The sequence below is a fragment of the Lupinus angustifolius genome, chromosome LG06 (assembly GCF_001865875.1).
Source record: "Lupinus angustifolius cultivar Tanjil chromosome LG06, LupAngTanjil_v1.0, whole genome shotgun sequence".
Taxonomy (NCBI): Eukaryota; Viridiplantae; Streptophyta; class Magnoliopsida; order Fabales; family Fabaceae; genus Lupinus; species Lupinus angustifolius.
The window spans coordinates 6273252-6292561 of record NC_032014.1 but is presented as its reverse complement, the minus strand read 5'-3'; the positions used below and the strand labels follow the sequence as shown (position 1 = coordinate 6292561).

At 30.8% G+C, this 19310-nt stretch overlaps 1 protein-coding gene across 3 annotated transcripts; it reads left to right on the top strand.

Annotated features, from left to right (window-relative positions):
* LOC109349328 lies at nt 7990–18106 on the top strand. Of its 3 annotated transcripts, XR_002107948.1 has the most exons (3): nt 7990–8504; nt 16005–16398; nt 17734–18106. XR_002107948.1 is itself a non-coding variant. In XM_019590087.1 (2 exons), exons 1-2 carry the CDS (start codon nt 8211–8213, stop codon nt 16179–16181), a joined length of 471 nt encoding a protein of 156 aa, XP_019445632.1. In that variant the 5' UTR covers nt 7990–8210; the 3' UTR covers nt 16182–16832. The 3 variants fall into 3 exon arrangements, 2 of the variants coding, with proteins under 2 accessions (XP_019445632.1, XP_019445633.1); XM_019590087.1 differs by lacking the exon at nt 17734–18106 and having other exon boundaries at nt 16005–16832; XM_019590088.1 differs by lacking the exons at nt 16005–16398; nt 17734–18106 and adding an exon at nt 11568–11994 and having other exon boundaries at nt 8045–8504.

Sequence of the window (19310 nt, the reverse complement as noted above, 5' to 3'; positions counted from 1 at the left end):
ATATTATAATTTAAAAATGATAAAAATGGAATTTAAAAATTATACTATACATGGTGGTTATTACTTGTTTTGACATTATTAATAGTAAGTATAGAAGTATATATAGATATTATAATTTTTAGTCTTCATTATAATATTTATTTTAAGGTGAGAGGTATGGTTAATAGGTTAACAATAATTACCTAGTATTTTATGTTTTTTTAGAAATAAAAAATATTAAGGATATATATTATATATTAATTTTTTTTTTAATTATGTAATAAATATTTTTATATATTGATTATTATAAATTGTATAAATATTTATATTGGTATACCCATAAATACGTGAGTAATATGAATATTAAGAGCATTTACAATAGAACAATATTTTCATTCTTATTTAAGTCTCATATATTATTTTATAATTTATTACAACTCCCCATAAAATAAGAACAACATATATTTTTATCACAATGACAAACATTATTCTTATTCTTATTTGGGTCCCACAACCTACCCTAATTTTTTTATATTTTACAATAAATATAGCAAAATATTAAGAATAATTACTTATTTATTAATAAATAAAAAATTGTTATAATTTGTTATAAATATTAGAAATCAATTATAAATAAAAAATTATAATTTTGTTGTTGACATACATGCAATCAGTGAAATTTTCGTTCAAGGAAGACAAATTGGGGTTCTTTGATTTTTTTATTTATTTTTCATTTCTGTAAAATTTAATTTTTTGTAATGATTCTACATGTTTCTTATGTTTTTGGATATGCTTGTTATTGTATTTATTCATATATTATGTATTTTTATTGTCCTTCTCTCCTAACAATGAGTGTTTTTATTTAGTCATTTTGTTCTTATTTAAGAATAAAACACAAGGAATAAGAACAAGACAGTGGAAAATAGAATAAGAATGTTCTTATTTTGTTAAAAACAGCCTTAAGAACAACAATTGTGGATACTCTAATGAGCAATTTTGTCCCATTCGGATCGCTACCCTACAATTTTTTCATGGTATATCAACATTCGAAATATTCAAATATCACTTTGTTGTTTATATATTTATGAATTGCAAACATGTAAATAAATCATTATAATATTCAAATATTTCAACTAACAATCATTATAAATGCACTAGATGTGTTTGACCTATTGATATGAGATGTTGTGAAAGTATCTTACTATAATCCAACTTTAAAAGCTAGTTCCAACAAAAAAAATAATGATAATATGATAATAGATAAGAAAAATAAGTATCCATATATTGTTATATAATAACAAAAGATATGAATAAATGCCTATAACCGATTTTTATGATTAAGATATAATGTTTATTACATAGCAATTGTTTATTATTAATTGGTCAGAAGACCCTGCTATTTGAATGCTTACGATAGTCTGGATCCTCTCAATTACTAGAGAGGCCAATGACTTTCAAGATTTTGACACGTGGCAAGACAATAAATCAATAGCTATGATCTTATAATAAAAATAATTCAAATTTTAATTAAAAAATAAGATAAAAATTCCTAAATTCCTTCTACAACTCATTTCTCTCCCCTCTCCTTACTTTCTTCTTCCAAAAATGAGAAGAAAAAGGGTTTAATTTAAGTGATTGAGTGTCAAATTGAGAGAAGAAACTCTAAGTTTGAAAATGGTGCGACTTAGGGGTTGGAAAATGATAAAATACAGAGAAGAACAACACTGTTTCAATAAAATTGGTTGGAACGTCATAGTAATAGTTATGGTTGAGAGAAAAAAATTCTCTTTTTACCTATTCATGCTCTTTTACATTGATTGTGAGCGGTGATTATGTGAGATATGATAAATGTTCTTTAACTTACTATTTTTCAATTTATCTCCAACAAGTGATGGTTCTTCTACCCTCTCTCTTTTTTTCTTCGATTTATCATAACAAACCAATCACTCTTTAAAATCTCATTTTTATCTGTTTCAAGTTCTAACTAAATTAAAATAGCAATGCATTCAATGCTCAAGAGTGACTATTCTTCTACTTCATACTTGCAAAGGATTTTCCAAGAAGCGAAGTAAATGAGGAAATGATTTAGGGATTTTGATTTTTTAATTGAAATTTAATTTATTTTTATTGTAAAATTATAACCATTGATTTATTGCCTTACCACATGTCAAAATCTTGAAAGCCAACCTTTTCAGTAATGGAGAGAATCCATACTCCTTACGACATGATTTGCAATTGCATTTAGAGGTTTTAGACCAAGATATTGTGGTCATTAGTATGAAAAATGATGTATGTACATCAATCTAGACATGGTCGATCCTGATGTTTCTTAAAATTGGTGTCTATCATCTCCAAGATAGCTGTTTCAGTGGAGTTATACCGTTGTACAAAAAGATTCTGAATACATTTATCAATTCTCTTAATATTTCTCATTATAAAAGTAAGTTATCATGAATCTTTCTCAGACCTTTTTTTCTAAGAAACCTTCAGTATTTTGAAGTCACTTTGGATCTTGACTACTCCTAGTTGAGCTTAAAAGTACCTACTATCAAAGTTGAATGCATAACTTTTAGGTTTATACATGCTTCAAACCTTGCAGCCTGCATTCTCCAAAACAGACACTTGCAAATTGCAATGCATCTTAGAGTGAGCACTTACTCATTCAAACCTTCCTCTGCAAAACCATTTTCATTTAGTATGCAAGTTGACCTATAAAGGGAACTCTTTTCAGCAGCAAAGAAAAAGAAAAAAACATGAAACCATTTCCAATATGAATTTTTATATTGAAAATGCAGTAGTGGCTATCTACTTTCCTGAGGCTATGTATGATATGCAGAAACAACAGAATTTCATTTACTCAATTATTGTGGAGAATTTGATACAGGATTGCTTGGAAATAATGTTCAAACTTCTTGGTGTTTGGGTTGGAAAAGAAGAAACACTGAAATGGAAAAGCAAAGACAAAACGTAATCTTCTTGTTCCTTCATAAAGGGATTGGACAGTGGCACGACCAATGTTATATCAATAAGCTCTTGGCCTATATTGCACAATTTCAGTAGCACTTTTGAACTAGGTAAATCACTTATGTCCACTCTCCTTTTAATGGATCAAACGTAAACTTGAAACAATAATAAAAAATGTGGTGAAGAAAATGTTAAAAAGGTTATGTTACTGACCAACATTGGTGTTTTGAGACATAAATATGTCCGTGTAACACATGCAAGAAAAATTGTACACACTTGTAGGGTTCGTAGAAAGAGATGACTAGGAAAAAGCATGTCTGTGCACTAGCTTAATAACCTAACTTTACCAAGCTTGTGGCGTGGATCAGTGGATGTAGCAACTGCACACGCCACCTAATCAAGGATTAGGCTCAGAGTAATGAAGTTATTAATATTTTGTCATTATTGCAGCCTAGTATTAGCCTGTTACACACAAGTCAATTCTGATGCATCAGTAAATACCAACACACTGCATTTAGACCAAGCCAGCTTGGAGACATGATGCACCAGAATAAGGCATCAGACCAAGGCTTGCTGTATCAACGTGGACCAGTTTTGCTATCTTTGATTTTCCATGTTTTCTTCTAGAAGAATAGAATTGTAGTAGAGCATTCTTTTAGACATGTGATTAAATTAGAAGTTTGTTAAATCTGTTAAGTAGGATAGGTTAGTTTTATTTGTTAAGAAGTTGATTACTTGAGCTAGAAGTAATGTCTTGTATGTTGTATATATAGAGGTGTGATTTGCCTTCTATTCATTCATTCAATAATAACTCTTTTATCTTGATTCAATATGTCTTTCAATTCCAATACAGAGTAAGAATATGACTGCACTCTTTTTATAGCTGAATTTAGATTATTTTTTTATATTCTAAAATTAACCTGTTGGTTTTTTAACTATAGCTACGGTGTTATCATTCAAATCAATATACGTGATTAAATTAGATATTAATAGAATGAGTTGTATCGATAGAATAATTTCATTTCATATTTCATATCACTTATAAATAAAGGACCAATGTGTATGATTTGAGAAAGTGGGTGAGGTTAAGTATGCTTTTATGTACACTTTCAAAAACAAAAAACACTTTATATCGTAAACAAATTAATGAAAGTAAAGGAATTGAGTTGAAGCCTTCATGTGCTTCCCACTTTTAATTTTTGGGCACATGTGTTTCACACCTTTACTTGGGGCTAAAGCTACCACTTATCCAAAGCTCAATGTTGCAATTTTAGGCAAAGAGTATAAATTTTTTAAACTTATTTCGTATCCTAGCCATTAATTTTATATACATCTAATAGTTTAGATCTATCACTGATTCAAACCATTGGATTTTCTTAGAATTGATGGCTAGGATAGGGAGTAAGTTTAAAAAACTTACTCTTGGAGTAAGTGGATCTCTCTCTTAGTTAAATATAAAAGTTTGAGCACTTCTCGTAATCTCCCAAATCACACATCACAAAAATTACCTTTCTAGATAGTGACTTCACTAGTTTTCCAATTAAGATCAAACTTTTGTTTGCTTTATTAGAGTGTTAACACTTTAAGCAGAGTTTAAGTCCTGGTAAAAGTGAATGAACTTGTTTCTTAATGATCAATTGTGTCATTGTCCCCAAAATCACAAACATTACCATAAGTGGAGAGACTCCAATTGATATGTATTAAAGCTTTTGTCAAACATCTCAACCGTGAACATGTCTTCAACGACAAGCCCATAAGCTGATCCATCTGTCTTGTGGGCTCAATACAAAACTCGTGGGCTCCACAAGTGTTGAAAACAATTTTTTCTTTTTTATAACTAAGAATAATTATTCACCATATGAGTAATTAATTAATTCACTTTAGGTTCTCAATAAATATCATTCATAAAAATCGAACATTTAACATAATTTGATATTTGGAGATCTAATGAGGTTGTCTTACATAAATAACTGAATCATTTGAATCAAGGCATGGAGGCCCTCTTTGGCTTCAATCAGAGTTGAAGGGAGTGTAAATGTGGAGAAAAAAATAATTTTCAACCCAAATATTTTTAACACGTTTGTAATCTTGTGAAGTTAACTAAGATTGTGAATGTTGTAAAGTAAACTTCACATTATATGAAAAATGATTTAAATATTTGTTAGATTATTTATTTTATTATCAATTCATTTGAAATGAAACCTTAAAAATATATATATTTTACAACCAAAAAAAACACAGAGACAAGGTTAAGAATGCCCGAAAAAACATGTAGGTGACATTGTCTATAAGTCTGTTTTTTAAAAGACACATGAATAATAAGGTACAAATAATACTTCGTGTGTTTGAAGATAATAATTTTAGGTTGTAATCTAAACTTATACATTAAACCCGCAAAGAGCATAAAAACCCAACCCCTTATTGAAGGCTTTCCTTTCCTTTCCTTTCTTATAAAAGTACTCCTATTCAAGTATCAACTTGCTTTTACAACCATGAAAAGATGAGAAAGTTGATGATAACAAAAGTGACCATTGTTCACGTGAGCCATGGGCTCAGTCCCCTAGCTAACAAGAACCCAAGTCACAGACACTGACCAGTGACCATGACCTGACCTGAGCCACTCTGGTTCGGGTGGGCCCACACACTGACCATCCCGCTACACTTGGTGCGAGGTGTGGCATGCTGCATGTAGCCGTGGCGTGAACCCATCACATCACTGGACAAGAATTGTTGACCCTTATGAGTCATGACTTTAACCATAGGGTACGTTATCAACGGCTAAGATTCGTTTTGTAATTGATCAGTGCCGTTGATATATGAAACAATTTCGAGGAGGACCACATGCTTGGTTTTGGGCCTGAAAAGCCCGACACGTAATAAGCTGATGTGATAATTGGCACGTGGAAAGAGATTTAATGAAGGAACCGAGAATAGCACGAAAACACTTAAGTGCTGAACTTAATTTTGGGTATAGATTTTTTGGTATTATCAATATTATATTTTCACTTTTTTTTGATAATAAACTAATTTTGGGGTTCTTGCATATCTCTCTTATTAAGTGTCGCCTCCAGAAATTGAATTATCGACTTCCTATAGAGTTAAGTCTATGAATAAGTTTATCATGTGAGAGTGCATGTGGTCTGTTTTTACAATTTTTGATGAACATTTATGATATTTCTAAATAAAGTGTAAGAGAAGAGGGGGCACAATGACATGAGGGACTGTGATTGGGTTCATATTGTTCTCATAGGTTCCTTCCAACCTTGGCTATTGTCGTGTGCTATCATGGATCATACTTATGATTTAATCAACATTTTTGTTCTATGTATCATTTTCTCCAAAAATAAAAAAATACTAAGCATTACAGTCTTATGCTTAGTTAGAAATTTAGAATCACTTTATTGGTAAAGTCAAAATCCACTTCCATAATTTCTATTAATTAGAAGGAATTAATCTTTAACTTAATATGTGTAATTGTTTTATGTTGATGAGTGGGGCATGATGCATGGTTCTGTCGTTGGGAACTATTTCTGTCCTTTATTATTTTAGCACATAGATAGTGAAAGATGCAAATGGTATTTTGTGTTGGATATGATCAAGAAATTAGCCACAAAGTTGTAATGAACTTTGTCGAATTCTGATTAGACACAAAGTTTGAATAATTGAAACTTTCAAATTAATAAATTATAATGTAAAAATTCATCCATCTCTTGCATGCAAACTTCAATCATACATAAAGGGATTAGACATGAAAAATATTATTTTTACACTAATGATGATCAAAAGTAAAAAGCATCATCACCTATTTTATTTTTTCTTACGAAAAGAATGACTTCGTGTATATATAATTGCAAGAGTACTTGCTTTAGAAGCTTGCAATTTAAATGACGATTGGTTAATATAATAAAAATGTATTTTTCCTTTCCTTTTTAATTTAAAGAAGATACTGTAAGTTGGAATGGTTAATATATTTCCTTATTTCCATATAGAATTGTTAGAAAAGAGAGGAAAACATTTTTAATGCAAGTTAAAATGATATAGTTTTCCTTATTTCATTGTATTGTTTAGATTTAATCAACTTTAAGTGTTTTTTTAAATGTGTTTGGTTGTGTTAATGTGAACATTTTTGTGTTTTCACGTGTTAACACGTCGTGAAAAAAAATGTGAAATTCTTAATGCTTGTTCTTACTGTGTTTAAATTCTCTAAAATAATAGTTTTCTTTTACCTTGACATTTATGTTATAAAACCAAGGACCTATTTACTTTTAAGTTTCTCAAAACAATCTTATTTTATAGTGGAAATGCCTTTTCAATTCTTTTTAGTTTTGAATTATTTGGAAGATAATCATATTGCTTTGTGAAGTTTAGATGCAATGTTTTGAAAATAATAATCAAATATGTATTGAGAAAATGAAAATATAAAAATGAAATTTGGTTTTTGAAAATGAAAATAAGAAATAAAAATAGAAGAAAGTTTGGCATAGATAATTGATGAATCGGATGGAGAAGATAAAATGATACAGAAACTTATAAGCTTAAAGACTGTAATGGAAAATCAGTTTAACAAACTTATCAAAACATTTCTTATATCTCTTGTCCCTTTTTTATAAAACGTGAATACCTTCGAGGGAATTTAATGTTAAAGTGTAATATTTATAATAATGTCAAGATTTATATATAATAAGTATATTATTTATTTATATTACTTTTTTAAATAATCAATTATGAGTAAAAATGGGTGAAAGATGATGTAATAATAATGTATAAGTGCATATATCTCTTTATCTTAATATTATTAGTATTATTAAATATGTCAATAATTAGATGATTGTATTCATTAATAAACTTGTTTATTTCCTCTTTCTGCCCGATTACTTAATGATCTATCTTTTTAATTAATTAGTTAAGAATATTTTGTGAATAAAAATAATTAATATGATTAACACTTATCACTGTGAAAATAATACTACAAAAATAACAAAAAACTAGAATTTGAAAAATCTCTTGTGAAAAAATGGTGTAATAAATAAATTTCTGACTAAGAAAGATTTGGCCCACAAGAGTGTGATTTATGATGAGATTTGTCCTCACGTGCTCTGTTTTTTCATCTTCCTCTCACTCACTTCCAAGCACTTCATTCATATTTGTACTATTCCTCTCTTTCTATCTTCTTCTCAATCCTATACTTAAACCACTTACCCATAAACAATGGCATCAAAAGCATAGCACAGAAAAAAAGGACAAAGCTTAGTTTTTTATCAACAACAATGGTGGTGGAAAATAATAACTATAACAATGGTGTATGGTCGCCAACAGGGTCTCCATTGAACATAAAAGAACAGCAACACCATTGGAACAACTTTGACAGTTCAGTTAATGCAGTTTCATTTGGTTTTGTAGCCACTGCTATTCTCATTTTCATGTTCTTAGTCATGGGTATCTTTGAGAGATTATTTGGACACTCTTCGCAGCCGGCGTTGCCATCTTCCGGTCGCCGGAATATTTCTGATGTTGAGTCTCAGATGGGTTTCAATGGCAAGATTAGTCACCCTTCACCAAAAGTGAGTAAAGTCTTTATCTTTTTCATGATATAAGTGGTTTCCTTGTTGAGTGTGTAATGGGTTTTATCCTTTTTTTGGTTTCAGATTGTTGTTCTACATTTATCATTGAAATGGTTTCATATTGTTACAATGTGAAAGTGTTTAACCATTCATGCTAGAAATGATTGATTTTTTGTTTTGTTTTCGTTGAGTTTTCTCCTTTTTCTTTTTCAATTTTTGCTTTCACATTTAACAATGAAATGTTGGTTGAAGAATGCTCTTTTTTTTCCTTCATTTGGGGTAGTTATTTTTGAATTCTGGACAAGTGTGATAATTATTTCTCTGACCAAACAAAAAAAGAAGGTTTTGTTACCTAATTTTGTTGTTTCCAGGTTTACTCTCCACTTTCCTATATCATTCTCATAATTTGCTTTTTTCTCCCCTTTCTATTATGGATCTTGGGGAAAATTTTAAAATCAGTAATCTCCAGTTCATAATATTTTTGCTCTGCCTTATCCCCTTATTTATCTCCATTAACAGCAATATATCTTGATTTCCTTTGGAGATTTTCTGTATTACATTTTCCTGTTACATTGGCTCTAATATTCTCCTCAAACACTAAAAGGGTCTTCCATTAGAGGCTTTCCTTGTGGCTTAACAGTAAAATCATGTCCATCCAGTCTTCTTCAATTGTCCAAAGATTCAAATGCTTATTTTGCTTTCACTTTACTAAAGGGATATATGTACTGATAGAGTAATAGTTTACTATGGTAATAAATCCTCAACTTACCTTTTGAATAAAGGGTACAAAGAAAACTTGTCAAATCTGAAGTTTATCATCTCTCAAACCCACATTTTTTATGTCTAGAGTTTAAAATCCTTTATTAACATTGATCTTCATTCACTCCGGCATCTCCAATCTTTAATGATACTATGCACTGCTCTTGTTTGTGGTCCAGATGGACAACCTTTTAAGGCTAGACCTATCTGCTTAAAGATAAAGTAACCCTTTGAATACTGTAATTTTAGTATCCTGCATATATCTTCTTGGCTTATACAATTTTTATATTTTAGTTTATAACATAGAATCCTATGATGATGAGGCAGTAACATGTAACAATTGTGTTGTCTACATTGTGTCATTCTTTTTGTGGAACAAAATGGGCCCACACTACTTATGCTACCTTTGTTGCATAGGAAGGAACAACTTTATTGGGATAATCCCTATGGAATTGTTTCTTCCATCTCTAACAAAATTATTTGTGATTCTCTAGTATTAGCTGATGAGGTTTTGGTGGCAAAAGCTCTGTATTCAACTAATCTAGAACTTAATTAAATCTTGTTTGACACTTGCATCACAATTATGATCTTAATGGAATACAGAATATGGGGTTAGAGAACATGGTTAGAGCACTTAGGCTCATGACAGGGATTCTTTTTATTGTTTTGGTAATGATATTACTCAGAAACCATGTTTGAAATGTTTTTTCATTGTTATCAAAATTATGTGATATATAAACTTGGTATTTCTCTTACAAATCATGGTCATTAGGAATTTGGTTTAGACTTTACAGAAAAATGAATAATCACACAGAAGGGTAGAAATATAGCATGTGATTCTTGACTTACAAATTCAGTAACCTTAGTAACAAGAGATCAGGAACCTTCCTGATATGAGGACTATTTGCCTTTATTAATAGCTTCAATTGGTTGTGGCTTCAAGCTTGCCAACTTTATTGCTGAAATATTTTAGAGGTAAAACAAACCTTTCAATTATAGCTACAAATTGTAAAATCTCTCAACATGTTCTATATGTTGAAACATAAAACATTGGCATTATTGCTCTGAAGGCAATTTCTGTGGATCCATAGTTCTTTATGAGTAGCTATTATCTCTAAATTATTAAAAGTCAACTATTCAGATGTAATGTTTTTAAAATAAAATTTATGTGACTTGCCCCCTCTTAATGAACTCTTGTTTTTCTTGGTCTCAATGAAAATTTTCTAGTTGTTTGACTCTATGTTTTTATCTATGTGTTTATTGTTTTGTATATGATGTATAAAAGTCAAAACAAAATAATAAATGTTGGGGCCTTATCTAACATGTTCAGACTAAAGGAAAAGAGAAATAGAAAAAGACAGTGTGAACATATTGTCACTGGATCCATATGTCTTGTCTGTTTATTTATTATCTAGGTGGTTACATTTATGTCGTGTATAATATATTAAAGTCCAATATATGTGTTGTTGCTTTACTCAACTTGTTCATGCTGAAAGAAAAGAGAAATTGTATAAGGAAAATGCTTATTTCACATCATTGTATTTGTATCACTCACATTTCACATTTGTCAAGTGACTGAATCGAAGTGTAAGCTTGTAGAAAATGAATTGAACCTGCTGTAATCAAATGGTAAAAATTATAGATGTGAGGATGTGATATGTGTAAGTTTGCATATGTATCACTATAATGCAGTTGGAACATTATGAGCTTGTGAATCTTGTACAGTGAGATTTGATACTTTAATAATCGATGAATAGCTAGATCTTGCTTTATAATTTTAGCATCAGATTCAAACTTCACAGTTCACTCACTAAAAGAAAAAACAATTCAATTCTGTTCAACAATTGTTCTTTTTAATGATAGTCATTTTGGAAGGATCATTGGTGTTTTAGCTACACCTTTTTTTTAGTGTGGATGACACTTCAATTCACTTTCCCCATGTTCTTGCAATTTAGAACCATACCCGCACGGAACATTCTATGAAATGTTCTTAATAACTAAGAACATTCCTTCCTTTCCATCACAGGGCTGTCATAATGATATAAGCAGCTTTCTTCTCCTTTCTTGTGTTCCATTTTGTGGACTATGTTCTCTTCATGAATTTACTTAGTGTTTTGAAAATCAAACTAACAATACTAATGGAGCGGTTGCGCTTACGTAGCTTAGCCCTGAATCAATAAGAGATTTGATTATTTGACTTGAAGTACTTAAGACAATGAGTAAAAATATATAACATAGAAGCATATGTTGTTCATCTCATGAGGTGATGTGAGATTAATTATTGTTGTATAATAATTTGTGCAGATGAGTGTATATTCAAGTGGAGTTTCAGTTCTAATGCCCGGAGATGAGATTCCAACATTCATTGCCCATCCTGCTCCTGCACCTTGCTGCCCAGAACAGATTTCATGGCCTTCTCATCACCATAACACATTACCTTATTCCACTTCCAATACTTTGCATAATACCAATTAAGTTGGAGAGTACTGAATATTATAGCATGTTGCATGTTACAATGTTACAATGTTGCATGTTGAATCAATAGGTTGGTGTATTTTCTGTGAAGAATACACTGTTCTGGGGGTTTGCATTCCATCTTTTTTTTACCAAGAGCAGCTTTCTTTATAGTTTATGACATGTACATAGGATTTAATTTTAGAATGAGATCTCTCTTTGTAGTACTTGATTCCAATGATTTGGGCCTAAATATATACATCTTTGCTTTTATTCACCTGAGATTTTTGTTAAAAGTTTATTTAGTTCATAGGGTCATGTTAGGGCGTCAGTTAAAGAATGGCAGCTTTGCAAGTTTGCATTGGAAATCCCATTTTTTAGTCTTTTAATTTATTGAATACACTATTTTCAATACACTCAATTGTTTTTATTATTATTTATTGAAGCTTTAAGTAAATATATTATGTAGTTTATTTGTTATAAAAAACATAAGTATTTTATTGTCTATTAATTTCAAACTTTTAGATTAACTTTACTCTTTTAAAAAATAGAAGAGTTGACAAGCTAATATGCTCTTTGTTAATTTGATCAAAATGCTAATTCGAAATAAACAGCCCAATTTAGCCCACCTTGTGATTCATTTTTGAGTGGTAAAAAATGGACACCATGGTCATAACTTCATATAAATAAGAGATTAGTCTAGTGGTTAATGAATTAATATTATCCAATTTTGAACTCGAAATCAAAAATCCATTTACTACTGGAAAAGGTATTAGTCCCATGTATAGAAGAGAGGAATACTTTGGCAGGGAACTAAAAAAAATCCATAATTGTTAATGTATAGCCTCTCAATTTTTTAAAATAACCAAACTCCAAATATTAAGACACATTATAAATAAATAAAGTCCTATGATCTTCATACGTGGGATTAAAGTAAATGAGATAGAAATCATTTGTCTTAAACAATATTTCACTTCATGTCACAAGCTAGTTACTTTTTATTACTTTTTGTTTTTTAATTTTTTTTATCCATGTGTCAATATATGATTGATTTAAGACAGAAAAAATGACATTAACATCTCAAATTCATTTTCATTTATTAGCTATGCTTCCAAAGGCTCCTAAAAATACATATTAACATTTCTTAAGTTTTTCCTAACATTATTCTTAAACAAAATCCAAAAGCAGAACAAGTGATATTGCTTTAGAAACTGATACATAAAATAATTATTCTACTAAGACAGAACTCGTAAGATTATTATTATCTGACTTGAGTTCTACACCGGGGGATGACACCAACCATTGATGCAAACCGCACCCAAAATCCATCGTTGACAGTCTCTGTCATGCTGGCAGGGGATGAGCCTGAGCGCTATATATCATATAATTCAAATATAAATTATTATTTTGTAAAGTTTTGTTTGTGAGTTGAATTTTAGAGAGGAATGAATAAATAAAGAAGATTTGAGAATCATCTCACAAATGTATTTCATAGCCATAAATTTTCCCCCCCTTTATTTTCTCTTTAAAATCAAACTCGGAAACAAAGGTTAAAGAATAAAAACTAAAAACGAGGAGAAAATGTCATACTCACATTTCTTCACGAGTAGAATTATTGAAAAGAAAAGGATCATAGCATAAACAAATGTTAGAGTTTTAGCCGTATTCCTCTTCATTATGTGGACACTTTATAATTAAAAGGTTTGGTTTGCAAAAACTAAATAGTTTTTTTTAAGATGTTCCCATGATTCATCTCATTTGGTTAAGTAATGGACATAAAATATGAGCACTTCGATTTAAACACCATGCAAGTGTGCCTTTTGCCCCATGCAAAAACATCACATTCAAAAACTTAGTTTTTTAAAGACTTCTTCAATTGCAAGATACCTTCATCTAATATTAAAATTATTATTATATGTTTCTTTTATACATCAAATCGTTCTGTTTGTCCCTTTAGCACTCTCAAATTATTATTTGACCAATGAAGCATCTCCAATAAAACTCTGGCTTATTATTATTATTGTCCTTTTTTACTCACCTTTTCATTCTTTTTTATTTCTATCTTTTAACTTTTCATATGATAGCCAGTCAAGAAGAAACAATATAATGGTCCAGAATTAAATATTGTCTGATGTTTATTTAGAAATGATGTACAATCTATTTTTTGGTACAAAAAAGATTGTAGGTTTCAACTTTCAAGTTAATTTATATCAAATGTAAGGTAGGCATGATTTATTAATTTCAGTGTCAATGGTAACCATTAAACCATTTAATATCTGTTGATTACCATATGTTAGATGAGTGCAATATCTAGCAGAAAGTATAAATATTTATGCACAATCAATGTGTTATTTATTATTAATTTGTATTAGTTTTATTTAATAGTCAATGATAATTAGAAGTAAATGATGAATAATACAGTAATAATGTAAAAAAACTCATATACACTATCAATTTGCTCCTATTAGCCCTACCCCTAGGGATATTTCCGTGATAGGTTCTATAGGAACTGAAAGATCCTATTTGGTCAAATACACAGTGACAAACTCCTCTCTTCCTTTCATTACATTATTTTTTTAACAAATTCCTGATATATTTAATTCACTTAAAACAAAGTTATGGCATACATAAATTTTATGTCACTAATGTAGAGTCAATGGTGAATACCTTTTTTACATGTTGCAAAATTTACTATTAATACATACCATTTTATGCTGATTAGTTTTAAGAATTGTTATTATACTTTAGGTGTAAGATTCATAACTTTCAAGTCCCAAAAAGTTAATAGTCCTGTTAAGTTAGTTAGCATATATACATTTATATTTATTTAACTGGTTTAACTGGTGAATGTCATGGTTGGACTATTTCAGTATAAATGATATAGTACGAACTTACCTTAATTGAAACTCCAAGTAATCTAATATAGTATGCACATTCTAAAGTTTGACTGTCTCTAAAGTGAACAAATAAGTGTGTCTCCACCATTCTACCCTTTTCCATTGGTCGATGAGACTTAGGCCAAACTTTTTTATCTCTAGTAATGGAGAGACAAATATATTTAAAATAAGAAAGAAAAAGTAATATGATTTGATATTTTTATTTTCAGATATAATAATATAATATTTTTATCTTAAGATATAATAAGATGATATTTTCTCCTCTATATACGTAAAAGTGATCATTTGCCACTCCGAGATGATTCTTTTCCTTTATGGTCTTGTTTGCTTTCTCAGCTATGCATATTAGGTACATATTTGATGTCTCACAATTTGTACTACTCCATATGTCAAGCTTGTAATTGGAAAAAATATATATAAGTTAAAATTTAATTATTAAGTATTTTTGTAATCAAACCCATTTTGATAGAGATATTACTTATGCAGTTTTGTAAATCTAAATATGAAGAGTTACTAAAGCGATATTCTGGTTCTGGGAGCAAGTAAAGAGAATTTATTCTTTACTATATTTTTTGTCTGTTTAAATTTTCCTAATTTGATAGTATATCTTATTTAGCTTTAGATTTGATGAAATGACAAACCCTCTAATGACTGTATTCAAGTTAGTTATATAGTGTAGGGATTGGTTTGAGGAGCTTAAGAAGGAAGGAGTAGAAAAGCTTAAGAGAGTTTTGGAGCAATATGAAAATTCGATTGGGTTAGTTGGTAAATCTTCTGGAAAAGATAAGAATAAAAGATAACATCATCATTTTGGATTCCTTTTTGAAAGTTAAAGGTGCTTCTACTTTCTGTCGTAGACATGATTGCCAGGTATGTGAGAATAAGCTAGTTAGTTTTGGTTTTCTCACCATTATAGTGCTTTTGAATTTTGATGATGTGTTCACTAGATACTTAGATGCAGATCTCAAAATCTACTCATTGATAAATGGAATTTAGGGTGTGAAACTAGTCCTTTGATGCAGATGCTCCACTTTTACACGCATGGATTTTAGGGTTAGCAATTTTGCATACACGTTTCACAAAATAAGATTAATATAACAATGAGGATAATACAGTTCATTCTCTAGTTTCACAAATGGTAGGCAAGAGGGACAAATATAAATTTCAATTATTATTTATTTTTCAAATTTTTACCTAAGAACCTAAATGAAAATTTTCATCATTCCATTTTCACCTCTTATACAGAGCAATGAGCACACATTAATCCGACCTCTGCAGAGTTTGTCTCTTTCCAAGTTACTCGTTTTGAAATTGTTTTGTGACCGGTAGAGATTTAAGTCAAGGAATAGAAGTCATATGATTCCTTATGCACTGCTTTTTCATGTAACAGAAGACAGGCAGTTACGAGACCGAGATCCGAATGCACATGGACTTTGACACCATAATGTCAAGAATCAGAAACCGAAAAATTGAGTTTTCAATCGAACTTTTCAGAGACTTGCGTCTACTTATCAACAATGCTCTACTCTTCTACTCCAACAGCACTCACCAGTATAAAACTGCTTAACTGCTTAGAGACAATTTGGAAGAAATATTTAAGGAATTCACCCAAGGTTTCAGTAGCAGTGTCACCAATGCTAATAATGTCTCTGTCACATTACCTGTCAATGATCATCCTCTGAAACATGTACGCCCCGGTAACAGCAAGATTGTTGAAAAAGCAGCTGATGGTGGAAGCACCTCTGCTTTTGAGGTCTCACATGAAGCTAAGAAACCCCTCAAAGGTAATTCTCCACTTTCAGAGGAATCCCTACCCATCAAGAAATGTATTGGTCGATCTAAAAAGGTCGGCCGTGAAACTACAGGAGGTCAGAGACCTTTAACGCCAATGAAGAGAAAGAGAAGAGTGAGAACAAAAAGTGATAATGCTGAGGATTTGGTTCCAACTAAACTTCAGCCAATAGGTCTTAAAGGGTATCTTTGTACAAAGATTTCCCATTTTTAATAGTCTTTTTTTTTGTTTGATGAACCTTCATGCAGCCAGAAGCAATTAGGACATCACAGTTCAAACATGAAATAGTTTTAAATTATATTAGCTAAACTAGATATGTTTCTAAATATAGTAGGTACTTCTACTTTTATCAGAATCTAAATCTTGTATACATTGTTATTATGAATTTGGTTTGTAGCCCAAGGGAAGTCTATTGTTTAAATTGACAGCTAGAGGTAGATTAGCATATTAACTCAGGCGATTAACTTGTTTATCACATAGGGGGCATTATTTCATTTCATCTTCGCAATTGCTTGTTTGCATTTGTTTACAACTGAGTGCATTAAGTCGGGCATTAAAACAAAATCTCAGTTACATGTAGGATCTTTCGATCAATTTTTTGTTTGTTTGAACCATGCCTATCTTCTATGATGATAATTTTGTTCGAACTGGGTATGACCAATATGTGCAGCAAAGTTCTTCTTACCAAGTATTTAATGCAGCAAGATTTATAGGGACTCAAACTCAACACCTCTAGATAAGTTAGAGTAACTCCTATGAATGAAATTGTGATAGTATAAAGGATAAATAATGACAAATTAGAAATTATAAAATAGAAATACTAGTAGCCATCTGTTAGAAGTGAGAGAGGGGTTGGTCATTCTTTTAGGTGAAATCAAGAAACATGAAATTACTGAGTAGAAACTTGACCAACTTCTGGATTGCGCTACCATATCTCCTGAAAATGAATCAAAAGAGATAAAGAATATATAAGCAACTATAGGTTGTGGGTCCTTTATCTTCCCTTATTATTACATTTGGTTTTATTAAAATTCTGAAAGAATCCAGCTTCTGAAGTAAAGTTTGTGCTGCATATGTAGTAAAAGCTGATTAATAGATAGGATTACGAAATTGCACCAGTGAATTGTTTTGGTAAAGGATAGTCTACTGAAAATTTAGTTCAAGTGACTCAACCTGGAAGGTTTAATTTTACAAGCAAACATGTACTGAAGCTCTTGGCATGATGAATGCAGATTAAGATTATGTATCTCTTCCTATGTCTGTTTACTTATCATTCTGACTACTTTCCCAATTATGATCTAGAAAACTTTTCCCCTTGCATGTATAGCTACCAGAGGGAGTCCTATTGCTTTACAGAGATAAAGGTCTCATAATTTTCCAAAAGTAGGTCATCCAGAGGAATCTAAGGAAATGCTGAGGCGGACTATGGCACACAAGTTTTTTACACGCGAGATAGCATTATAGCTTCGTTCAATCCACGTAGCTGCCCCACCCAGTGAGATAAAGCTTTGGTTGTTGTAAACATTGTACCTCGGGACAATCCTGATGGAAAGGACAAATCTAGAACAGAAACTACCACATTGCCGAAGATGGAGGTTCTTGACTTAGATTTATTTTCTTGCATACTTCCTGTTCTCAGATATTTGTTGTATAGCTAGATAGAAAGGTAACTCTTTATTCTTATTGTGACAGTAAAATTCATGCTAAGAATTGAAGCATGTGGAACTCATATTTGGCCTCATCTAGAGTGGTATGTGGTTTTTGGTTTGTGGATTGTGATCTCATAACAGGTGCTTGTCTTATGCATGTTTCTAATGATGGTGGCCTTTGCAGTGTTTGGTCCACCAGCATGTTTAATTGTTTCAGCACCTCCCTCTGTTGGGGTTGATTTACTTGATGAGCAAAGGTGGTCTACATCTTCACCTGATTTGGCTTTCATTGTGTCATGACGTTTATATGTTAATTAAACCTAGCTTATATGAAATATTGAGAAGAGGCAACAAGGCTGCAATCAGTGCTTTATGTAGCTGCAAAAGATCCAAATGATTCTTCCAATACTAATATGGTAATAATGTAGTCTTTCGTGTTGCAAACATATATGTACATTGAAATAAATGTTGCAGATATGGTGATTTTTAAATAGAAAACAAAGTTCTTGGCAGTTTCTATTTCAGAATTTTGTACATGCCCATTGTGGCAAGAATTGAATGACTTCGAAAATTATTAGTCTCATTTTGAGAGAAGGCAAGTAGTGTATATATTCTAATGGTAAACAATTTGCATTCCTTTTTAGCAGATTGTTCTTGTTCCTATTTATTATAGAATGGTAAATCCCTTACTGTTTTGTTATTTGAAGTCAGTTGATATTTTTAACTCCTAACCTCTATTTTTTACAGTCAACAAAAGTTGTCTGTTATTTTTGTAGCCTCTTTTCTTCTGATTTTCTTGTTTCTTTTAAAGGGCATGTGGGGCAGTAGTATTTTGCATTTAATGCTACAAAATGATGAATGCCATTTTTTCAAAAACCTCTTTTATGGCCTCAGACTGAATTGAGGAAAATGATGCTCAATAATTCTTTTAATACCATCTAATTATAATTGACATCTAGATACATCAATCATGTCACTCCTTCTATATATTCTTTGATGATTTTTGTTGCAGGAGGGGTGGCTTATTGGCCAAGTATGCCCAATAACTAAATTTAATCCAAGACAAAACAAGAAGCCTTCATGTTGGGTTATTTTATTTTGACTTTATGACTTGAATTGTTGGCTATCATCATCACCATCACCTTTCTTTTGTTTTACACTGTATTTGGATGCTTGGAGGTGGAAGCATTCATCTTACTCCAATGATCTTAGTATTCAACAGTTTCAAGCCTTGTTTCCTAACATCAATTTGCCA